Raw genomic sequence first — 17,268 nt, 5'->3', positions numbered from 1 at the left:
GAACCCAGACACACAGTCTGGAGCAAGCTGCAGCAATTGCCCAGGAAACCAAGCCATTGTCTACAATAGACAACTCAGGAATCTAGCCTGACAGTCAAACTGCCATCTTTAGTAACAATCCAGGAACCTTAACTGTAACCTTTGAAACAATCAGCCTAAAATGACGAGGACTTTATTGGTAGTTGACAACTTCCTTAATTTTTACCCCCACTTCCAACTACCACCACCCAGAGAAAACCAAATATCCTCCCCTAACTGATTACTTAGGTTGCCCCACTTCTAGTTAGCCCATCTGCAGCTTTCTCATGCCAACAGCCTCCAACCAGGGCCTACCTGAAGCCTTCCCTTTTTCCAGCTTCCCACTCTTGTGCCTGTCTTTGAATCTCTGCCACAGTGCAAGTGCTGATGGCTGACTCCCTTTCTAGAGCAAGCTCTGAATAAATCCTCAATGGCATTTCTCACTTGAATGGTTTTTATTTCTACAGTTGATACCACCTTGTATTAGAGCATTTTCTAAAATTATGCACAGGTATATTAATTAGATGTACTTAAAGAATGCAACAAAATATAATGATGGAATTATAGGATGGAATTATAAAGTGAAATCATGTTTTATTAAAATCTTGTTTTAGAAGAATATTTTGCAATGTTATCGGGAAACAATCTTGAAATATGACTAAGTAAAAAAAGTAAATGATAAAACTTGGAAATATGATCTTTGCTGGAAAAAGTTTTTAAATACAGAGAGAGAAAGAGAGATGGGAAAGGAGGAAGAGAGAGAGAGGGAGAAGAAAAAAGAAAGGCATATATCTAACAATCATAAATCTAAGTGGAGAAATCATGAGTGGTTTTAGAATTTTATTTTATAATTTATTGTATTTTTCCAGTCATCTATCATGAACACATAGTACTTTTGTAATTAGAAACATGTAATTTAAAAAAATCTAATGTGGTTGCTCAGGGAAATTTCCAATAAGCTATGTCTTAAAATGATATTTAGAATATTAGAAGGTAACAGGTTTCAGAGGGTACAGTTTTGGAAAACTAAACTGCAAAATAAGCTGAGGCTGTCCAAATTTGCTAAAGATAACATCAATATTCTTTTAGCTTTTTGGTACAGTTAATTAAATAAAGGCTAAGATTATAGCTTGGAGTTAGTAGTGTAATGTGGTGTAAATTTGCTTGTCGTTAGCTGTCAGACTTTTAGATTGAGAAAGGTAGCAATCTAACAAGGAATGGAAGCTGAAGATTGGGAAAATAATCTGCAATGCATCCCCTAATTAGCAAGGGCATAAGAGTGAATTATTTTAACTTTCTCTTTCCACTTCGCTGATTTTTCAAGTTTCCTGAATTTATAAATGCTATTTAATAATGGAAAATATAGAAGCCATTCATATTGTTTAAGCAATGAAATAATGCTATTGTCATGAATAAAATGGCTATAATTTGAGTTAGTAAACTGTTTCAGACCTACGAAACAAGTATATGATACAGATCCTTGAAACTAGTGAGCCACTCTACAAATAAAAGGTCTTACGTCTGTTTTCTGAAGTCTATCAACAATTTTAGGTCCTATAGACTGAGAATGAGAGTTGAATCTTACCTTTATCTCCATATGTTTTTTGTTTTGTTTTGTTTTGCTTTTGTTTTGTTTGTTTGTTTGTTTTTTGAGACACAGTCTTGCTCTATCACCAGGCTGGAGTGTAGTGGCGTGGGCTCACTGCAACCTCTGCCTCCCGGGTTCGAGCGACTCTCCTGTCTCAGCCTCCCGAGTAGCTGGGACTACAGGAGTGCGCTACCACGATCGGCTGCTTTTTGTATTTTTAGTAGAGGGGGATTTCACTATGTTGACCAGGATGGTCTCGATCTCTTGACCTCAGGGGATCCACCTGTCTTGGCCTCCCAAAGTGCTGGGATTACAGGCATGAGTCACTGCGCCCAGCCCTTTATCTCCATATCTTGAAGCTGGGAGAGGGTGGACTGATTATGTGCAAGAAAAAAAGCAGGTGATTTGACACAGAATCAGTGACTGTTAGGCTGACTACTCCTCAAACTTTAAAGTATATGCATATGACTGAGGGATATTATTAAAATCCAGATTGTGGTTAAGTAAGTCTCTCAAAGGGCCCCAAATTCTTCATTTTTAACAAGCTCCTAGGTAGTCTTTGGACTACACTTAGAGTAGTTGGAGAGTACAAGACCACCTAGATAGGAGAGTCTCAAACTCTCACTTCACATGAGAAAATGGGGTTTGGAGTTCATATGTGAATTTCATCCTGTCCACTGGCCCAGCACGAACCTGCTAGTTCATAGTAGGTTTCTTCCTTTAATCCACCTTTCCACACCTGTGTCTCTTCCCTTTTCCAGTCTCTCCAAAAGGAAAGAGGCTGATAATATTTTATTGTAATCAACAGAGTATACTGAATGTGGAACAAACTTGGGGAATTGAGAGTTTCTATGGTTAAATGAGCAAAGGAAAATCTGTAAACTTTGGCTATATCTTTAATAAGACCCATAACATCCTTTTTGATAAAGAGAAAGAGAATAAACACTCTCATTCCAGAAAAGTAGAAAGGCCAGGAAGGCCCAGAGTGAATGGCCTTCAGCTTTGCTTGCTTGGCTGGCTTGACTTCTCACTGAAATAAAATGGAACCATAAAACAAAAATGCCTTGTGGGTAAGACAGTGGCAATAATCCTGTTTTCCTTCTTCATCCCAATCTCATCTGTTCACCATAGAAGAGGAGACTGCCAAGTTGGAGAGGCTGTAGTCCTAGAGGTTTATGGGTGGCTGTCACTCATAATGGGAAAGAGAAAATTAGAGTTTGTGAGGAAAGTCAGAAAAGTAGAAGATCTCATTTTATCTCTCTTTCCTGTGGATACTGGACTGAGAGCTTCCATAGTCTTTTTGGTCTGTATTAAAGTCTTTCTGGGATCTGGAGTTCACCATGAGCAATGTTTGACCCTGGACTGCTTTGCAAGATATTTCAGAAACTCTTGGGTTAGGTTTATACTTGCCCTAGGTTTATACTTAGGACATTGGGTGATTGCTTATGGGTTTCTTTTCTCTTTTTCTTTTTTTTTTTTCAGATAGGTCTCACTCCGTTGCCCAGGCTGGAGTGCAGTGGCACCATCAACACTCACTGCAGCCTTAACCCCCACCTCAGCCTCCTGAGTAGCTGGGACTACAGGTGCACACCATTATGCCCAACTAAGTTTTGGTATTTTTTGTAGAGACAGGGTTTTGCCATGTTGTCCAGGATGGTCTCAAACTCTTGAACTCATGAAATCTGACTGCCTTGGCCTCCCAAAGTGCTGTGATTACAGGTGAAAGCCACTACACCTGGCTGCTTATAGACATTTAAATACCCCAGGGTGGTCTATCCTGTCGGCTGAGTGATTAGCCCACTGGAAGAGGAACCCCAGCAAGGCTTGGAGGAAGAAGATGGAGGTAAGGCTGTTTAGGCCCTGGGGAGAAGACAGGTGTCTCAGAGATGATGTCACCTTGGCTTCTGGGCCATTGAGGAATCATGGGTTGAGCAAGCTACAGACAGAGTACTGAGTCCATGACTTCCTACTGGATCAGACTCAATGAGGCACAGGGAGTCAAAAATGTACTGAGGCAACCACCACATGCTGCCATTTGCGATACCCTCTACTGGTCACCAGCTACTCCAGTGAATGGAAATTTTTAAATGTCTGTCTTTGGATAAGGTGCTGCAGATTCCTGAGGATTAAGAAGCAGAATTCATAATGTTCAGAAACATGGAGAGAGGATCAGTCATTCTGAAGGCTGGAATTAATACAGTGGTTGTGCAGATTTTGACCAAAGACAACTTCATATTGTGTCTCCATTTGAACATTTACCTATTGAATATCCTCAATAAAAGTTTAACAATTAATTTATTAAACAACAGAGATTCTTTTTAAAATCAATGTTCATATGACAGGAGAAGACAACTTAAAGTAGCAAGCAAAAATAATAATATTATTTGTTGGTGTATAAATTTTCTCTGGCTCTCCACTGCAAAGACTGCTTTATATTCACTGAATGTACTTAAAGAGAGAGAGAGAGAAAAAAGGACAAGAACACTTTTAGAGTAAGCAGCGTTTGGCAATCACAGAGACTTTGGCATCAGACAAGGCTGAATTCTGTTACTAGTTCTGCTTCTTAATAGCTGAGTGACCTCTGAGCTACGGTATTCCCCCCTGTAAATGGTGATAATAGTAGGAATTGCTGCGAGGATTAAATGAGATAATTTATGCAAAGCTATAAACCCAGGGCGTGACATAGTAAGTCCTTAATAGACACTAGAATAACTACAGAAACAAGAACAACAATAAAATAAGCTATAGTATTAGCAATGGTTATGTTCAGATTCTTCAAAGCAGAACTCCATTGAGTTTGGAGACTTGGCAGCAGAAATGAGCCCCAAGAGGTCCGTCCCCTGTAAGAGATTTCCAGGCTCAGATGAAGCTAAAACTACATTTCCCAGAAGGCCCCGGGCCCAGGGTCTGGTTTCCTCTCATTTCCGGGTCTGTCATGTGATTCTCCGGTCGCGCCATGGCGGAAGCGGAGGAGCAGGTAAAGGGTGCAGTTGGTAGTTGAGGGCACAGGGATATGGAGACTAGGGTGGGCTGTTTGGGGAGGGTGGAGTGGAGTGGGTGGAGGTGCGGAGCTGCTGGAAGAGGGCAACGCAGGCCCGCGGCAGGGCGGGATGGGACGGCGAAAGTTGTTTTCGGAGAGCAGAGAGGATGCCAGCCCCGGGAGGGCACCTGGGGAAAGCGCACTGACACACCCCCGCCTTCGGGAGGCGGCCATTCCTCGGGCCCCATCCCTGTGCCCTTTGCCCTGTGAAATTTTGGCATGAAGGCAGGCCAGGCTACCCCAGGGACTGACTGCCGGTGGGAGGCGGAAGAGAGGCCAGGTGATTCAAATTTACGTTGCTTTCCACTTGAAGTAGGACAGTAAGAACTAGGAGAGAGTAGACGATGAGTTTTGTTTTGTATCGGATTTAGGTACAGAACTGGAGCACTGTTGCGGTGCAGCAGGGATTAAGTGCATCGGTTCTGGAGCAAAAATGCCTGGGGTCCAAGTGCTAGTTCCTTTTCTTACTCAATGTGTTACTTTGAGCTACTGATTTAACTTTCTAGGGTAAGAAGGGGATAATAATAGGACCGTCCTCAGAGTGTGGTTTAAGATGGAGAGCGTTTATACACAAAGTTAGAGTGCTTAGAACTATTGGGCTCAGTAAAAATTAAATGGAATTATTTGTTGCTGGCAGTATTCAGTCAACAACTGGCAATGTGGCACTGGAGTTTAGCGTAGAAATTAGTGATGGGAATACGAATTATTTTCATATAGCGGTAGTGGTAATCCCACGTTTTATGAAATGACGAAGTAAAATAAAAAAGACAAAAAAGAGAAGCAGACCAAAAGGAAGGCTAGAACTTGGGGGAGATAACCTAAGTTTCCTTTTCAATGTTATTTCAGTTGGATACTGTTTTTCCTCACAAGTTAACAGGGCTGTTAGCAGTGATTGTCTCTAAACAGTGACTTGATGGGCTGTTTAGTGTCGTAAGACATTTACCTAGTTCAATAATTTTTACTGTTTTCAACATACTTCATTTGTTTTTAGTTCATAGTGAAAATTTGCTCTGTATATGTTTTACATATGCCAATAATTGAAACTTTTGACTAGGCTGAAATTTGGTTTGGCTGGTCCTTGTGATAACAAGATAACAAAATCTCTTATCTAACACTAGAACCTCCCATTTCCATTCTAGCAGTTAAAAGGAAAACACTCAATAAGAACGTATCATTTCATGACTGCCATTGCTCGTTTAAATAAGGACGAGATTGTTTTTCACATTGTGCATCTTTATTTCATGTTGAAATGTTTGTTTCATGGTTTGATTTAAAAGCAAAAAACTGAGTTTCATATGTTCTTAGATATAGTGTAATAGAAATGGAGAGAGCTGCCTTAGAAAAACCAGTGTTTTTTCTTCCCTTGAAAAAAACCTGTGAAATATTTACCACTGTTCAGTGCCGAAGAAGAATTTGACAAAGTTGTCGGATGTAAAAATGACGCATACAAAGCTAGGGATATAATAATGTTTCACATTTGTACATTATTTTCTAGTTTTAAAACCCTTCCATATTGCATTTGGTCTTCCTAAAAGAATTCTGTGAGGTAAATGTTTATTCTTATACATAGGTGAAACACCTCTGATGTTCCAGATTTTCTAGTGGCTTCTAATCTTATTTAGAGGAAAAGCCACAGCCATTACAGTAGCCTGGTTGCCCCACAGGGCCTTGACCCAGCTGCCTCTAGCCACCTTTTCTTGACCTCGTTTTCCCAACTACCCTTCTGTGATTCTGCATCAGCTATACTGGCTTTCTTAGTCTTCAAAAAGCCAGGCAGGTTCCTACCTCAGGGCCTGTGCTCATGCTGTTCCTTTTTGAGGAACGCTGACGTTTACAGGCTTAATTCCTCATTTCCTTCATGTCTTTGTCCAAGTGTTCTTTTTCATTGCGACCTTCCCTGACTGTGCTTTGAAACCTTCCTGCATTATTTTTCTCTATAATGTGCATCACCGTTTGACATATTGTATTTTAAAATTTGTTATTTTTTTCCCCTGTATATTGCTGTGTACCTCTCACCACAGAGCTTGGAACATCATGACAAGGATTTATTCACTGTTGTATGTCCAACACCTAGAATATTGCTTGGTACTTAATAAATATGTGCTAAATGATTGACTTTTACTGATAAGCAAATTGAAATTCAGGCAACTTGAGTAACGTGCTCAGGCTTATATCTATAATATAAATCTCCAGTCCTCTGTCTCCAAAGCTCATGACTTTTCACTAGAATACCCTGCCTTTTTAAAATATATGTAGGAACCTCAGTCTAAATTGTTATTTTTAGTTTATAAAGTAAAATTAGCCCTTTTCATTTTAATGGTTTTCCCTCAAGCCATCATTCCACCTTTGATGCTTTAACAGCCAATATATAGTTGGAGTGGGCATTCTCCTCTCCAACGGTGTGAGTATCTTTCTTAAAAAGACCAGTGGTGGGCCAGGCACAATGGCCCATCCCTGTAATCCCAGCACTCTGGGAGGCCGAAGTGGGGCGATTGTTCGAGCCCAGGAGTTTGAGACAAGCCTGGGCAACATAGCAAAATCCTGTCTCTACAAAAATTACAAAAAGTAGTGAGGCATGGTGGTGTGTGCCTGTAGTCCCAGCTACTTGGGAAGCTGAGGTGGGAGGATTGTATGAGTCAAGGAGGTCGAGGTAGCAGTGAGCCATGATCGTGTCACTGCACTCCAGCCTGGGCAACAGCAAGACCCTGTTTCAAAAAAAAAAAAAAAAAAAACCAAAACCAAAAAAAAAAACAAAACAAAAAATCCCCCCCAGCAGTCTATTGTAAATGGCCAAAAGAAACAAACATTCACAGATTGTTCTTTTTTTTTTTTTTTAAAGAAAGCTAGTAAGTAGTTGTACCTAATCTTATCTTTTATAGATTAAAAATAGTTAAGCTTTTCTCTGTTGTTTTTTTTTTTTTTTTTTGCATTTCACAGTAGGAAGCCATTGAAATCTGATGGCGGCAGTAGGGCTTTATTATATCATTTTTTTAAAAGCTAAAAGCATATAAAAATGGAGAAAATTGGGCTGGGCTGGGTGTGGTGCGGTGGCTCATGCCTGTAATCCCAGCACTTTGGGAAGCCAAGGTGAATGGATCACCTGAGGTCAGGAGTTCGAGACCAGACTGGCCAACATGGTGAAACCCTGTCGCTACTAAAAATACAAAAAAATTAGCCAGGCATGGTGGTGGGTGCCTGTAATCCCAGCTACTCGGTGGGCTGAGGCAGGAGAATCACTTGAACCCAGGAGGCAGAGGTTGCAGTGAGCCGAGATTGTGCCATTGCACTTCGTTCAGCCTGGGTGACAAGAGGGAGACTCCATCTCAAAAAGAAAAAAAAAAAAAAAGGAGGAAATAAACTGTTCTATTGAACTTTTTAGAAAACTTGACATAATTTTTTTTCTTGGTATCATGTATCATGAATGCCAGTAATCTCCAGAATTAGCAACACAAAACTAAACGTCTCCACGTTATCTTTCCTGAGTATTGTTGTTTCTTTGATGATTGCTCCCCTCCCCGTTCATTTTCGGAAGAACCAAAATAGTGACATCTGCACCGAGTTATTGTGATATAAAACAGCTCAGAGGATCTAAAACTAAAAACACTTTTTAGATATGAATGAAAATTTTTTTAATAAGTCTTTGGGAAATCCTTGCTTTTGCCTAATATGGTAAAGGTAGTTGTCAAAAGTAACTACATATATATTTTATAGTTTACAGCAAAACGAATACCCTGCATTCTGCCTGGAAATCTTCTAACCAGCAGTTTTACTTAGCTCCAAAACGATTTATAGTTGACCTTCATAATCACAGATGCCCAACAGTATTTGTCCATATCTTTCTTATGAATAACATTCTGCTTGAAGTCTGGTTGTTTGTGTATTTGTCTTATCTCTCCTAGAGATTGCTGAGTCCTCAAGAATAAGAACAAGAACTTACTCATGTCTGTATCTTCCACAGGGCTAGTGCTTTCTAGGTACTAAGTGTTTAAGTGTTTAAATGAATTTATTAAGGGGAAAATAGCATTTCACATTGTCAAATTGTAAATTAGTAGGATTTGCATGAAATTATTTTATGTTACTTGAACCTTTTGTAAGTTGTTAATTCAGATGTAATGTGGATTACATCTCTCCTGTAATGTGGATTACATCTCTCCTGTAATGTGGATTACATTCTATACTTTCTTTACTCTTGCCTGCTCCCCAGGTACCCTTTGATCTTTCCTACTCAACCAGCCTGGACCCTGGTCCATTAAAGTATTTCCACAATTAGACCATATCTATTTCTTAACTAAGAGTTTCTACTTTGAATTCTCCTTCTGCATTTTAGAAATTAGGGGAATTCTGTCCTTATTGTAGATTACTTATGGATTATTATTAGATTATTATTAGATGTCACATTTGTCATGTATATCCCCGTGTGATTATGTTACAATAAAAATCAAATCAATACAAATTTGCGTGCCTCAATTTTCTTGGCTGTAAACTGGGAATTTTCCTCTCTAAAACTTTTGTGAGTATGAAGTATGTCAAAACTTTTGTGAGCATAAAGTATGTAAAAGTGGCTAGGTTGAAATGGTCGTATAAATAAGACAGAGGTTAATCATCGAAAGCTGGACTTGGCTTACGTATGCCCAATTCTTTTTCGAACAGTTTGGCTAAGATATTTTAAAGGCAGCGTTACTACTAACTAAAGGAAAAACAAAACCCAAACAAGAAGTTTTAAAAGTATAGACAGATTTTTAGAGGGCACACTCTCCCATCATGTAACTAAATGTAGTCACAAATTAGTTTTGCTGGACTTGTGGATTGCTTTGTTAGTTTTTCCACTTATTTTCACCTGAGTTGGTCGGCTAGTGGCCAGTTCACTAGTTGATTATTAGTAGCCTCCCCCACACCCACATTAACACCTCGGAGAGAGGACACTCATCAGATCAGGGGCTTCTGTGTCTCATGCTACTTCCCATTCATGGCTGTGCAGTCCCCTGTTGCCTCTGTTTCTTCTTGATGCCTGGGCCTCCTTATGGTTTTTTTTTTTTTTTGTTGTTGTTGTTAAAAACCGCTTGTGATTCCAGGCTCTTATTTTAAACCTACTGAATCAGAATGTGTGAAGATGGAGTGTGTTAGTGGGTATTAGCTAACTCCCCAAACTGAGTTTTGATGATTCTGATGCAAAGCCAGATTTGGGACTGGGTCATCGGGTCGCCACGTTTGTCCTTTTTTCCACGCTGGGGCAGACATCAAAGTTTTTCTTCATTTGCAGAATAACATGAGTGCAGTAGCTGAGCCCGGTGGGTCGAATGGGCTTGGTAACCTGAGTCCTCATCTTTCCTACTCAGCCAGTGTAGTCTCTGAGTATCTAAAACTGGCCACAACTCCTTTGAGGTTTTTGAAATTGAAGCTCTGTGACAACAGAGATATCACATACATACCACACAAAATATTTCCTCCTTCCTGTGCATGTATCAGACAGTGCCTATATCAGAACTTACTTTCTTATTATGCTCAGCTAGGGCACACAGTTTGTTGGAAAGAGAGAGAAGGTGGCAGTACCTCAGTGAGTGTTCACATGTACCTCCAGGCATAGGTAGAGATAGATGATTTCTTGGAGCCTGGTCTCTGCTCGTTTTTTTCCTGCTACACAGAGCCAGGTGAGCCCTCCTGCAAAGTTTGGAGTGGCCTTCCTCAGGCCCCAGCCTACCATTTCTCCCCCAAATTCTGTTTTTCTTTCCCAACAGTACGTGGGCACTTACAATTCTGAGGACTTCACAACCCAGGCAAGTCCTGGATCCTCTCTCTCCTGGGCTGACAGTCTTCCTTTTCACCACTCCTGACCTCTGAGGCCAGCTGGGCCAAGCCTTCTCCCAGGCCACTGTCATAGGGTTCTGTGCTGATGGGAGGATTAGGGGTGGGGGTTGGTTAAAAGCCTGTATTAGAGAAGTCTTGTAGGAGCTTAAGTAATTATTGGAATTGCTGCATCCTTGTTTGATGCTACTTTCCTGCAGTTCCCTTTCTGTAACTGTCCTACAGTTCATAAGCTAATAATTCAGATGTGAATCTGGAGAAAATATGCTAGATATTGCTCATAAGGGAAAGGCAATATATGGAGGAGGAAGAATATTGTTCTAGATTGGCGGCTTATCTCATCATCACCACCAGCAACATGTTTTTCCAGTAGGATACTGGGAGACAAAGAGGGCAAAGCCTTTGGGTTTATCCACAGCATATATATAATGAGAACTAGTAGGACAAGGCATTTAATATTAGGTGCTAACTGAGGGGTATGGGAAGAAACGTAAAAACCAAGCTCTGATGTTGAAGAGAGAGTAAAGGTCCTTAGGCTGAGTGCCTGGCAACCCCTCCCTGGGGTATCCCCGAGAGGTCCACTGAGCCTGTAGAGCATTCCATCAGGATGAGTGCAGGATAGGGCCAGGGGCCTTCTAAATGGAGGGAATGACATGAGGAAAGTGCAGAGCAGGCAGCACAAACTCAGGCAGGCAGGTGGTGGTGCACATGAGCAGGAGTGCCTTGGTGTTGGAAATTGGGAGTGGTGGGGGTGGTGGAGTACATTCTGTCCTGGGTGTATGTTATGTGGAACTGTGGATCCTATGTAGACATACAGTCAGAAGTACAGGTTTTTATATGGAAGCTTTTTTAAAAACACCACCCAGGCCAAACAAAACACCTGCAGGCCATATCCAGACCCCAGGCCACTGATTTGCCACTTGTGGCATAGAGATAGAAGCAATATCTCGGCGAGGGGTCCTCCAGTGTGGCTGGAGGGTCTCAGGTTTGTGGAGAGAGTGGGGAGTGAGGCTAAGGGTCTGTTGGGGGCCAGACTGGGAAGGACTTTGACTGCTTTGCTGGGGAATCTGAAAGCTATTCTTCAGGCTGGGGCACTACTGAGGGTTGTTTGAGGAGGGCAGTGGCCATTTGGTCTGTGCTTTGGGAAGATAATCCTGATGGCAGGTGATGAGTATATTAGGCCATATGTCAAGGCACAGAAATCATTAGGTAAAGCTGTTTGGGTAGGTGATTGGGCTTAAGGGATTGGTTGGCAAAAGAAAGGTAAAGTGAAATGTTTCTGAGTTTGGCTGTCAATCTGTTACCCAGAATTGGCCCAGCTAGACATTTGTATCACTGGGTATCTTCCAGCCTATCACTTTTACTTTGATCAGAACAGCACTTTTTTTTTTTTTTAATTGTAGTAAAATATTCATAGCATAAAATTACCATTTTAACCATTAAAAAAGTTGAAAACATTTTTTTGTAGAGACAGGATCTTTCTATATTGCCCACGCTGGTCTCAGATTCCCTGGCCTTAAGCAGTCCTCTTGCCTCAGCCTCCCCAAGTGCTGGGATTACAGGCGTGAGCCACCCCCACCTTAATCATTTTTAAGTGTATGATTCAGTGACATTAAATATACTCACATTGCTGTGCAACCATCACCACTGCTGTAGTTTTGATGTTTGTCCACCTAAAATCTCATGTCCCCCATATTAGAGGTGGGCGGTGTTTGAGTCATGGGGGCAGATCTCTCATAATGACTTGGTCCCATCATTGAGACAGTTAGTTCTCTGTATTAGTTCCCACGAGAGCTGGTTGTTAAAAAGAGCCTGGCACCTCCCCATTGCCCTCTTTTGCTTCCTATCTTGCCATGTGATCTCTGCATATGCCAGCTACCCTTCAACCTACTGCCATGAGTAGAAGCAGCCTGAGGCCCTCATCAGAAGCAGATGCTGGTGCCGTGCTTCTGGTACAGACTGCAGAATCATGAGCCAAATAACACTCTTTTCTTTATAAATACACCAGCCTTAATTAGGTATTCCTTTAGAGCAACGCCAATGTACTAAAACAACCACTCTGCCTCTCTAGCACTTTTAGTCCTCACAAACTGAAATTCTGTACCCATTTAACAATAACTCCCCGCCACATCCTCCCTCTGCCTTTGGTAACCTCTGTTTTATTTCTGTGTTATATAAGTGAAATCGTGTTATATTTGTCATTTTGTGTTTTGCTTATTTCACTTTGAAAACAGCATAATTTTATAACTTATATCTTCAGGATTTGAAGTTAGATTCTTTAAATGAGAGTATGAAGCTTAAAAAATGTTTGAAAACCACTGACTCATTCTCAAATTGTTCTGTCTCTAGAACGTTAATTAGAGGGCTTGATGAATGAACGAAGCTAAGAAATAACAGACCAGCCTAATTCTTGACATCACTCATGCATTGCTTTGGTAGGATTGTGGAAACAAGTTTTTTTTAAGGTCACCTATCTGTGTGAGATGATCGTAGTGGTTCTGAGGGCAAGTCTCAGTTTCCTAGAGTAAATGTTCTCCATCAATTCCATAGCCAAAGAAGCTACTCTCAGGGCCCAGTTTTCCCTGAAGATTCAGATCTCAGATCTTCATGCCTCAAGGTGTCAAATTCTGGGACTGCATGCTTTCTGCAGTATGGAGAAAGAGTGTAATTTGATTTTGAGTTTTTGGATTGAAATTGCTGGTTGGAGACTTATGCTTTTTCTTTTTTAATTTATATAAATTTAAGGGTTACAGGTGCAATTTTGTTACATATATTGCATAGTGGTGAACTCTGGGATTTTAGTGTCACTATCACCTGAATAATATATATTGTATCCATTAAATAATTTTCTTATCATCTACCCTTCCCAGTCTCCATGGTCTGCCATTCCCTACTTTTTGTCCACGTGTACATATTATTTAGCTTCTACTTATAAGTAAGAACATGCGTATTTGACTGTTTCTGAGTTGTTTCACTTAAGATTTTTTGTTGTATTGTTTTAATTGAGACAGGGTCTCACTCTGTTGCTCAGGCTGGAACGCAGTAATGTGATCACAGCTCACTGCAGCCTTGACCTGCTGGGCTCAAGTGATTCTTCCGGGTTCAAGTGGTCCTCCCAAGTAGCTGGGACTACAGGTGTATGCCACCACACCTAGCTAATATTCTTTTTATTTTTTCTGGAGATGAGGTTTCACCATGTTGGCCAGTCTGGTCTCAAACTCCTTACCTCAGGTGATCCACCCGCCTCGGCCTCCCAAAATGCTGGGATTACAGGTGTGAGCCCCTGTGCCTAGCCCAAATGTTTTTGTTTTAATGAAGAACATAAATGGGATATTCACCCATTTACCTCATGTGCATACTTGAGTGGATTCTATATGAGGAAAAAAAATTCCTTAGGTTTAATGTAATTTTTCTGAAAAGAGTATTTAAGTGTCTTTTTAGAATTGTACATACAGGAGATAGGAATCTAAGTGTGGTTTATTGGCATAGTTATCAAAGCCTTGTATTGCTGATGCTAATAACATAATATTCAGCAACTCACAGAGATGAAAAGGATGTTAGAAGTCATAAAACTTAACCTCTAAGCCTCACTCTTCCGACCCCAGTGGTGTTAGGAAAGTTCATAATGTTGCGGGTGGTGAATGGAACATAATGAGTAGTTTATAATAGATGTTCAGTAAAGAAGTCAGAATACTGACTGATAATGTTAAAGCGGACTATGTCCACAAGAGAAGGATTAGTAGAGTAAGGGGACTAAAACCAGGAACTGTGATGGTGAGTGCAGAGGAGAAACATTTTAGAAGGTGGAACATGATACATGTCATTAACTCTCTGGACAGCTATCATGTAGTGGAATAATTGGTTTTTTTATGTAGTGCTAAGAACAAAAATGTTACTGTGGATTATTGTAGCTTCAAATGAATAAGAACTTTATGAGACTTGGATTGACATTAGGCTAAACAGGCTGCATTGAGATATGATTCTAATATTCATTGTGGTTAATGATACAAGTATAATAAAATTCTTAATTACAAGGAACATATCCCCATTTTACGCATGGCCTTTGAGGGCAAGCACTGTTTTGTCCTCCAGGCTGTACTTTGGAGGGTGCCTGCTACCTGTCAGGCTCTTGCTGATTTTTGATGAATGAAATTAAAATTATCTTAAACTCTAAATTTACATTTATCCTGCTATCCAACTTGTATTGAGTAATATATGCATCTGATCTTCCTTAAAATGTTCATTTTTTTTCTTGAAAATATATTAGTTATATCTAAAATGTCCTTGCCCCATTTTTTCTTGTTCTTTGTTTATCTCATGGATTGTTGTAAAGTGCTTACATTCAGTGTCAGCATATTAGTTGTAACCTTTTATTGCTATTGATATCTATAAGTACGTTAAGTAAATCTTCATTTTGCTGACCTCTTTGAGGATGCATGGCATCAGCAGATTCTCTCTTTCACTGGACAGGTGAGAGATTAGCAGGATCAAGTCAATTTTTCCCTTTTTGCTTTGTTTCCTTCAGAGCAGCAAGATTCATTGTCTAGCAAGAGGGAAACTGTATTAAATGGCAGAATTTGTCTTAGTGGTAATGGTTTAAAGAGTGCATGTAAATTATATAGCTAGTTTACACAGGGTCTGATAGGTACCACTGCAGGAGATTCTTTTTAAAAAGCTGTTTTAGCAAGACAATCATTTTAACTCAACCAGATTAATAGCATGATAATTAATAACACAAGAGCTTTTCAGTATAAAAATTGGCTTGTAGATAACATGAGATGGCAGTTTCCTCTTGCCTTCTGAGATTAGTGAGGCTGCTTTGCCAGATGGGTTTCCATTATTAACAAGGGAGAGAGTCTTCCAGGGCCTCAGATGACAAGTTCCTGGGGTAATTTGTTTACCTGTTAACTCTTTGAGGGAGAGCAGCAGGATCTGCCTGCCAGGGTGTGGAGAAGTTACAGGAGACAGGTGAAAGTCAGAGCATGTGGTCCTCTAAAGTATAGTTTTAGATTCTCTTCCAAAAAGGGCAGATGGGTGGTGGTAGGAACACAAGGATTCTTTCCCCTTGCAAATGATTGTTATTCTTTTATCATCTCTTCTGACCATTTTCTTTTTCTGTGCTTTGTAGGAAACTGGGTCCCTTGAAGAATCTACAGATGAGTCTGAGGTAAGGTGGTGACTCAGGAGCCCTCGGATTTGTAGCTCACCATGTTGTTCTCTTGAGTTGCGCTGCTTTGCTAAATGCAACATTTGCAGGGGCCGAGGGTGTAAAGCAGGGCCGTAGGTAACTGAGCCTTGGGGAAGAGCTTTTAATATGCCAGTTATTTTGAAAAAGATTAAATGGATTAGCTTAAAAAACAAGAAAAGGAACAAAAAGTTTTCATCTGGAACAATATTTTAACTTGAAACATGTTGGCAGTGGGAAAATTGATACAAAGTTTTAGAAATTTATCTCAACACTTTAACATCCCCCTTGCCTGCTTTTTAAAAATAGCCACTGTAGGTTTTCTTTGTTCTTTTAATGAATGTGATATGTTTATTGGTGTAATTTTTGAATCATTGAAATTGGAGTTTGCTTCTTAAAAAGGGAACTACCTTAAAAGTTGTTAGGGTGTTGTGATAAAAATAGTTTCTTAAGGAGAGTAATATATAAGGAACGACTTTTTAAAAAAATTATTTTCAAGTCTGCATAAGAAATGTTTAAGTATAATATAAGTTTTTTTTTTTTGTTTTTTGTTTTTTTTTGAGACAGAGTTTTACTCTTGTTGCCTAGGCTAGAATGCAGTGGTGCAGTCTCAGCTCATTACAACCTCCGTCTCCTGGGTTCAAGTGATTCTTTGGCCTCAGCATCTCAAGTAGCTGGGATTACAGCTGCCCGCCACCATGCCCAGAGAGTTTTTGTGTTTTTAGTAGAGACAGGATTCCACCATGTTGGCCAGGCTGGTCTCCAACTCTTGACCTCAGGTGATCCGCCTGCCTCAGCATCCCAAAGTGCTGGGATTATAGACATGAGCCACCGTGCCTGGCCCAAGCATAATGTAATTGGCTTATCAGTTTTCTAGATGGACTCAGAAGAAGTACATTTTTCCTTTTAATATTTTGTTTCACTCAGAGGAATGAAAATGTACCTGTGATAACCTGCTGGAAATACACACTGACATGACTCTAGCCATGATAATCTATTACATTTGGGTTGATATTGCATAAGCTTATGTGATTTTTGTTGCTTTTCCAAGGAAAAGTTGGGTTTGTGCATGTTTCTGTAGAGAACAGCTTATATATCAGGGATGACCAATCTTTTGGCTTCCCTGGGTCACATTGGAAGAAGAAGAATTGTCTTGGGCCAGACAAAATATACTAACAATAGTTGATGAACTAAAAAGAATTGCAACAAAAAATCAAACAATGTTTTAAGAAAGTTTATGAATTTGTGTTGGGCTTCATTTAAAGCCATCCTAGGCCACATGCGGCCTGTGGGCCATGGGCTATATATTATGTCATTGCGTAGTCATGGTTTCTAACATTTTCATTGATAAGGACTTCCATTACTGTGGGGCTCCTGGTAAGGCATTTCTGAGTTTACTTATAGATAGGGTGTATTTGTTAATTTCTCATAGAGTATTGAAAAGCATTTTAGGTTACCTTATTTTAGAAATCTCTGGTTAACTAAGATTCTAGTGTTCCTAGAATCATTGGTACGGAATCATACAGTGTTGGAACTCTGTCCAGGAATTTCATTTTACAGGTGAGGAGGGTGTTGGCAGCCACCTAAATCTAAATCTTCCCACACATGCTCCAAATACTAAACAGCTCAACAAGG

General features: G+C 40.2%; 1 protein-coding gene across 1 annotated transcript in view; it reads left to right on the top strand.

The window, feature by feature from the left end:
• Positions 1 to 4,508: 4,508 nt before the first annotated feature.
• The window catches only part of VPS41 (VPS41 subunit of HOPS complex), a 192,334-nt gene continuing 179,574 nt past the window's right edge, over positions 4,509 to 17,268 (top strand). The window contains exons 1-2 of the mRNA XM_023226348.1: positions 4,509 to 4,583; positions 15,577 to 15,615. Coding sequence (XP_023082116.1) covers positions 4,563 to 4,583; positions 15,577 to 15,615 — 60 coding nt within the window. The 5' untranslated portion in view covers positions 4,509 to 4,562. The remainder of the gene's footprint in view (positions 4,584 to 15,576; positions 15,616 to 17,268) is intronic.

The sequence above is a fragment of the Piliocolobus tephrosceles genome, chromosome 8 (genome assembly GCF_002776525.5).
Source record: "Piliocolobus tephrosceles isolate RC106 chromosome 8, ASM277652v3, whole genome shotgun sequence".
Classification (NCBI taxonomy): domain Eukaryota; kingdom Metazoa; phylum Chordata; class Mammalia; order Primates; family Cercopithecidae; genus Piliocolobus; species Piliocolobus tephrosceles.
This window is presented reverse-complemented; position numbering and strand designations above follow the sequence as displayed.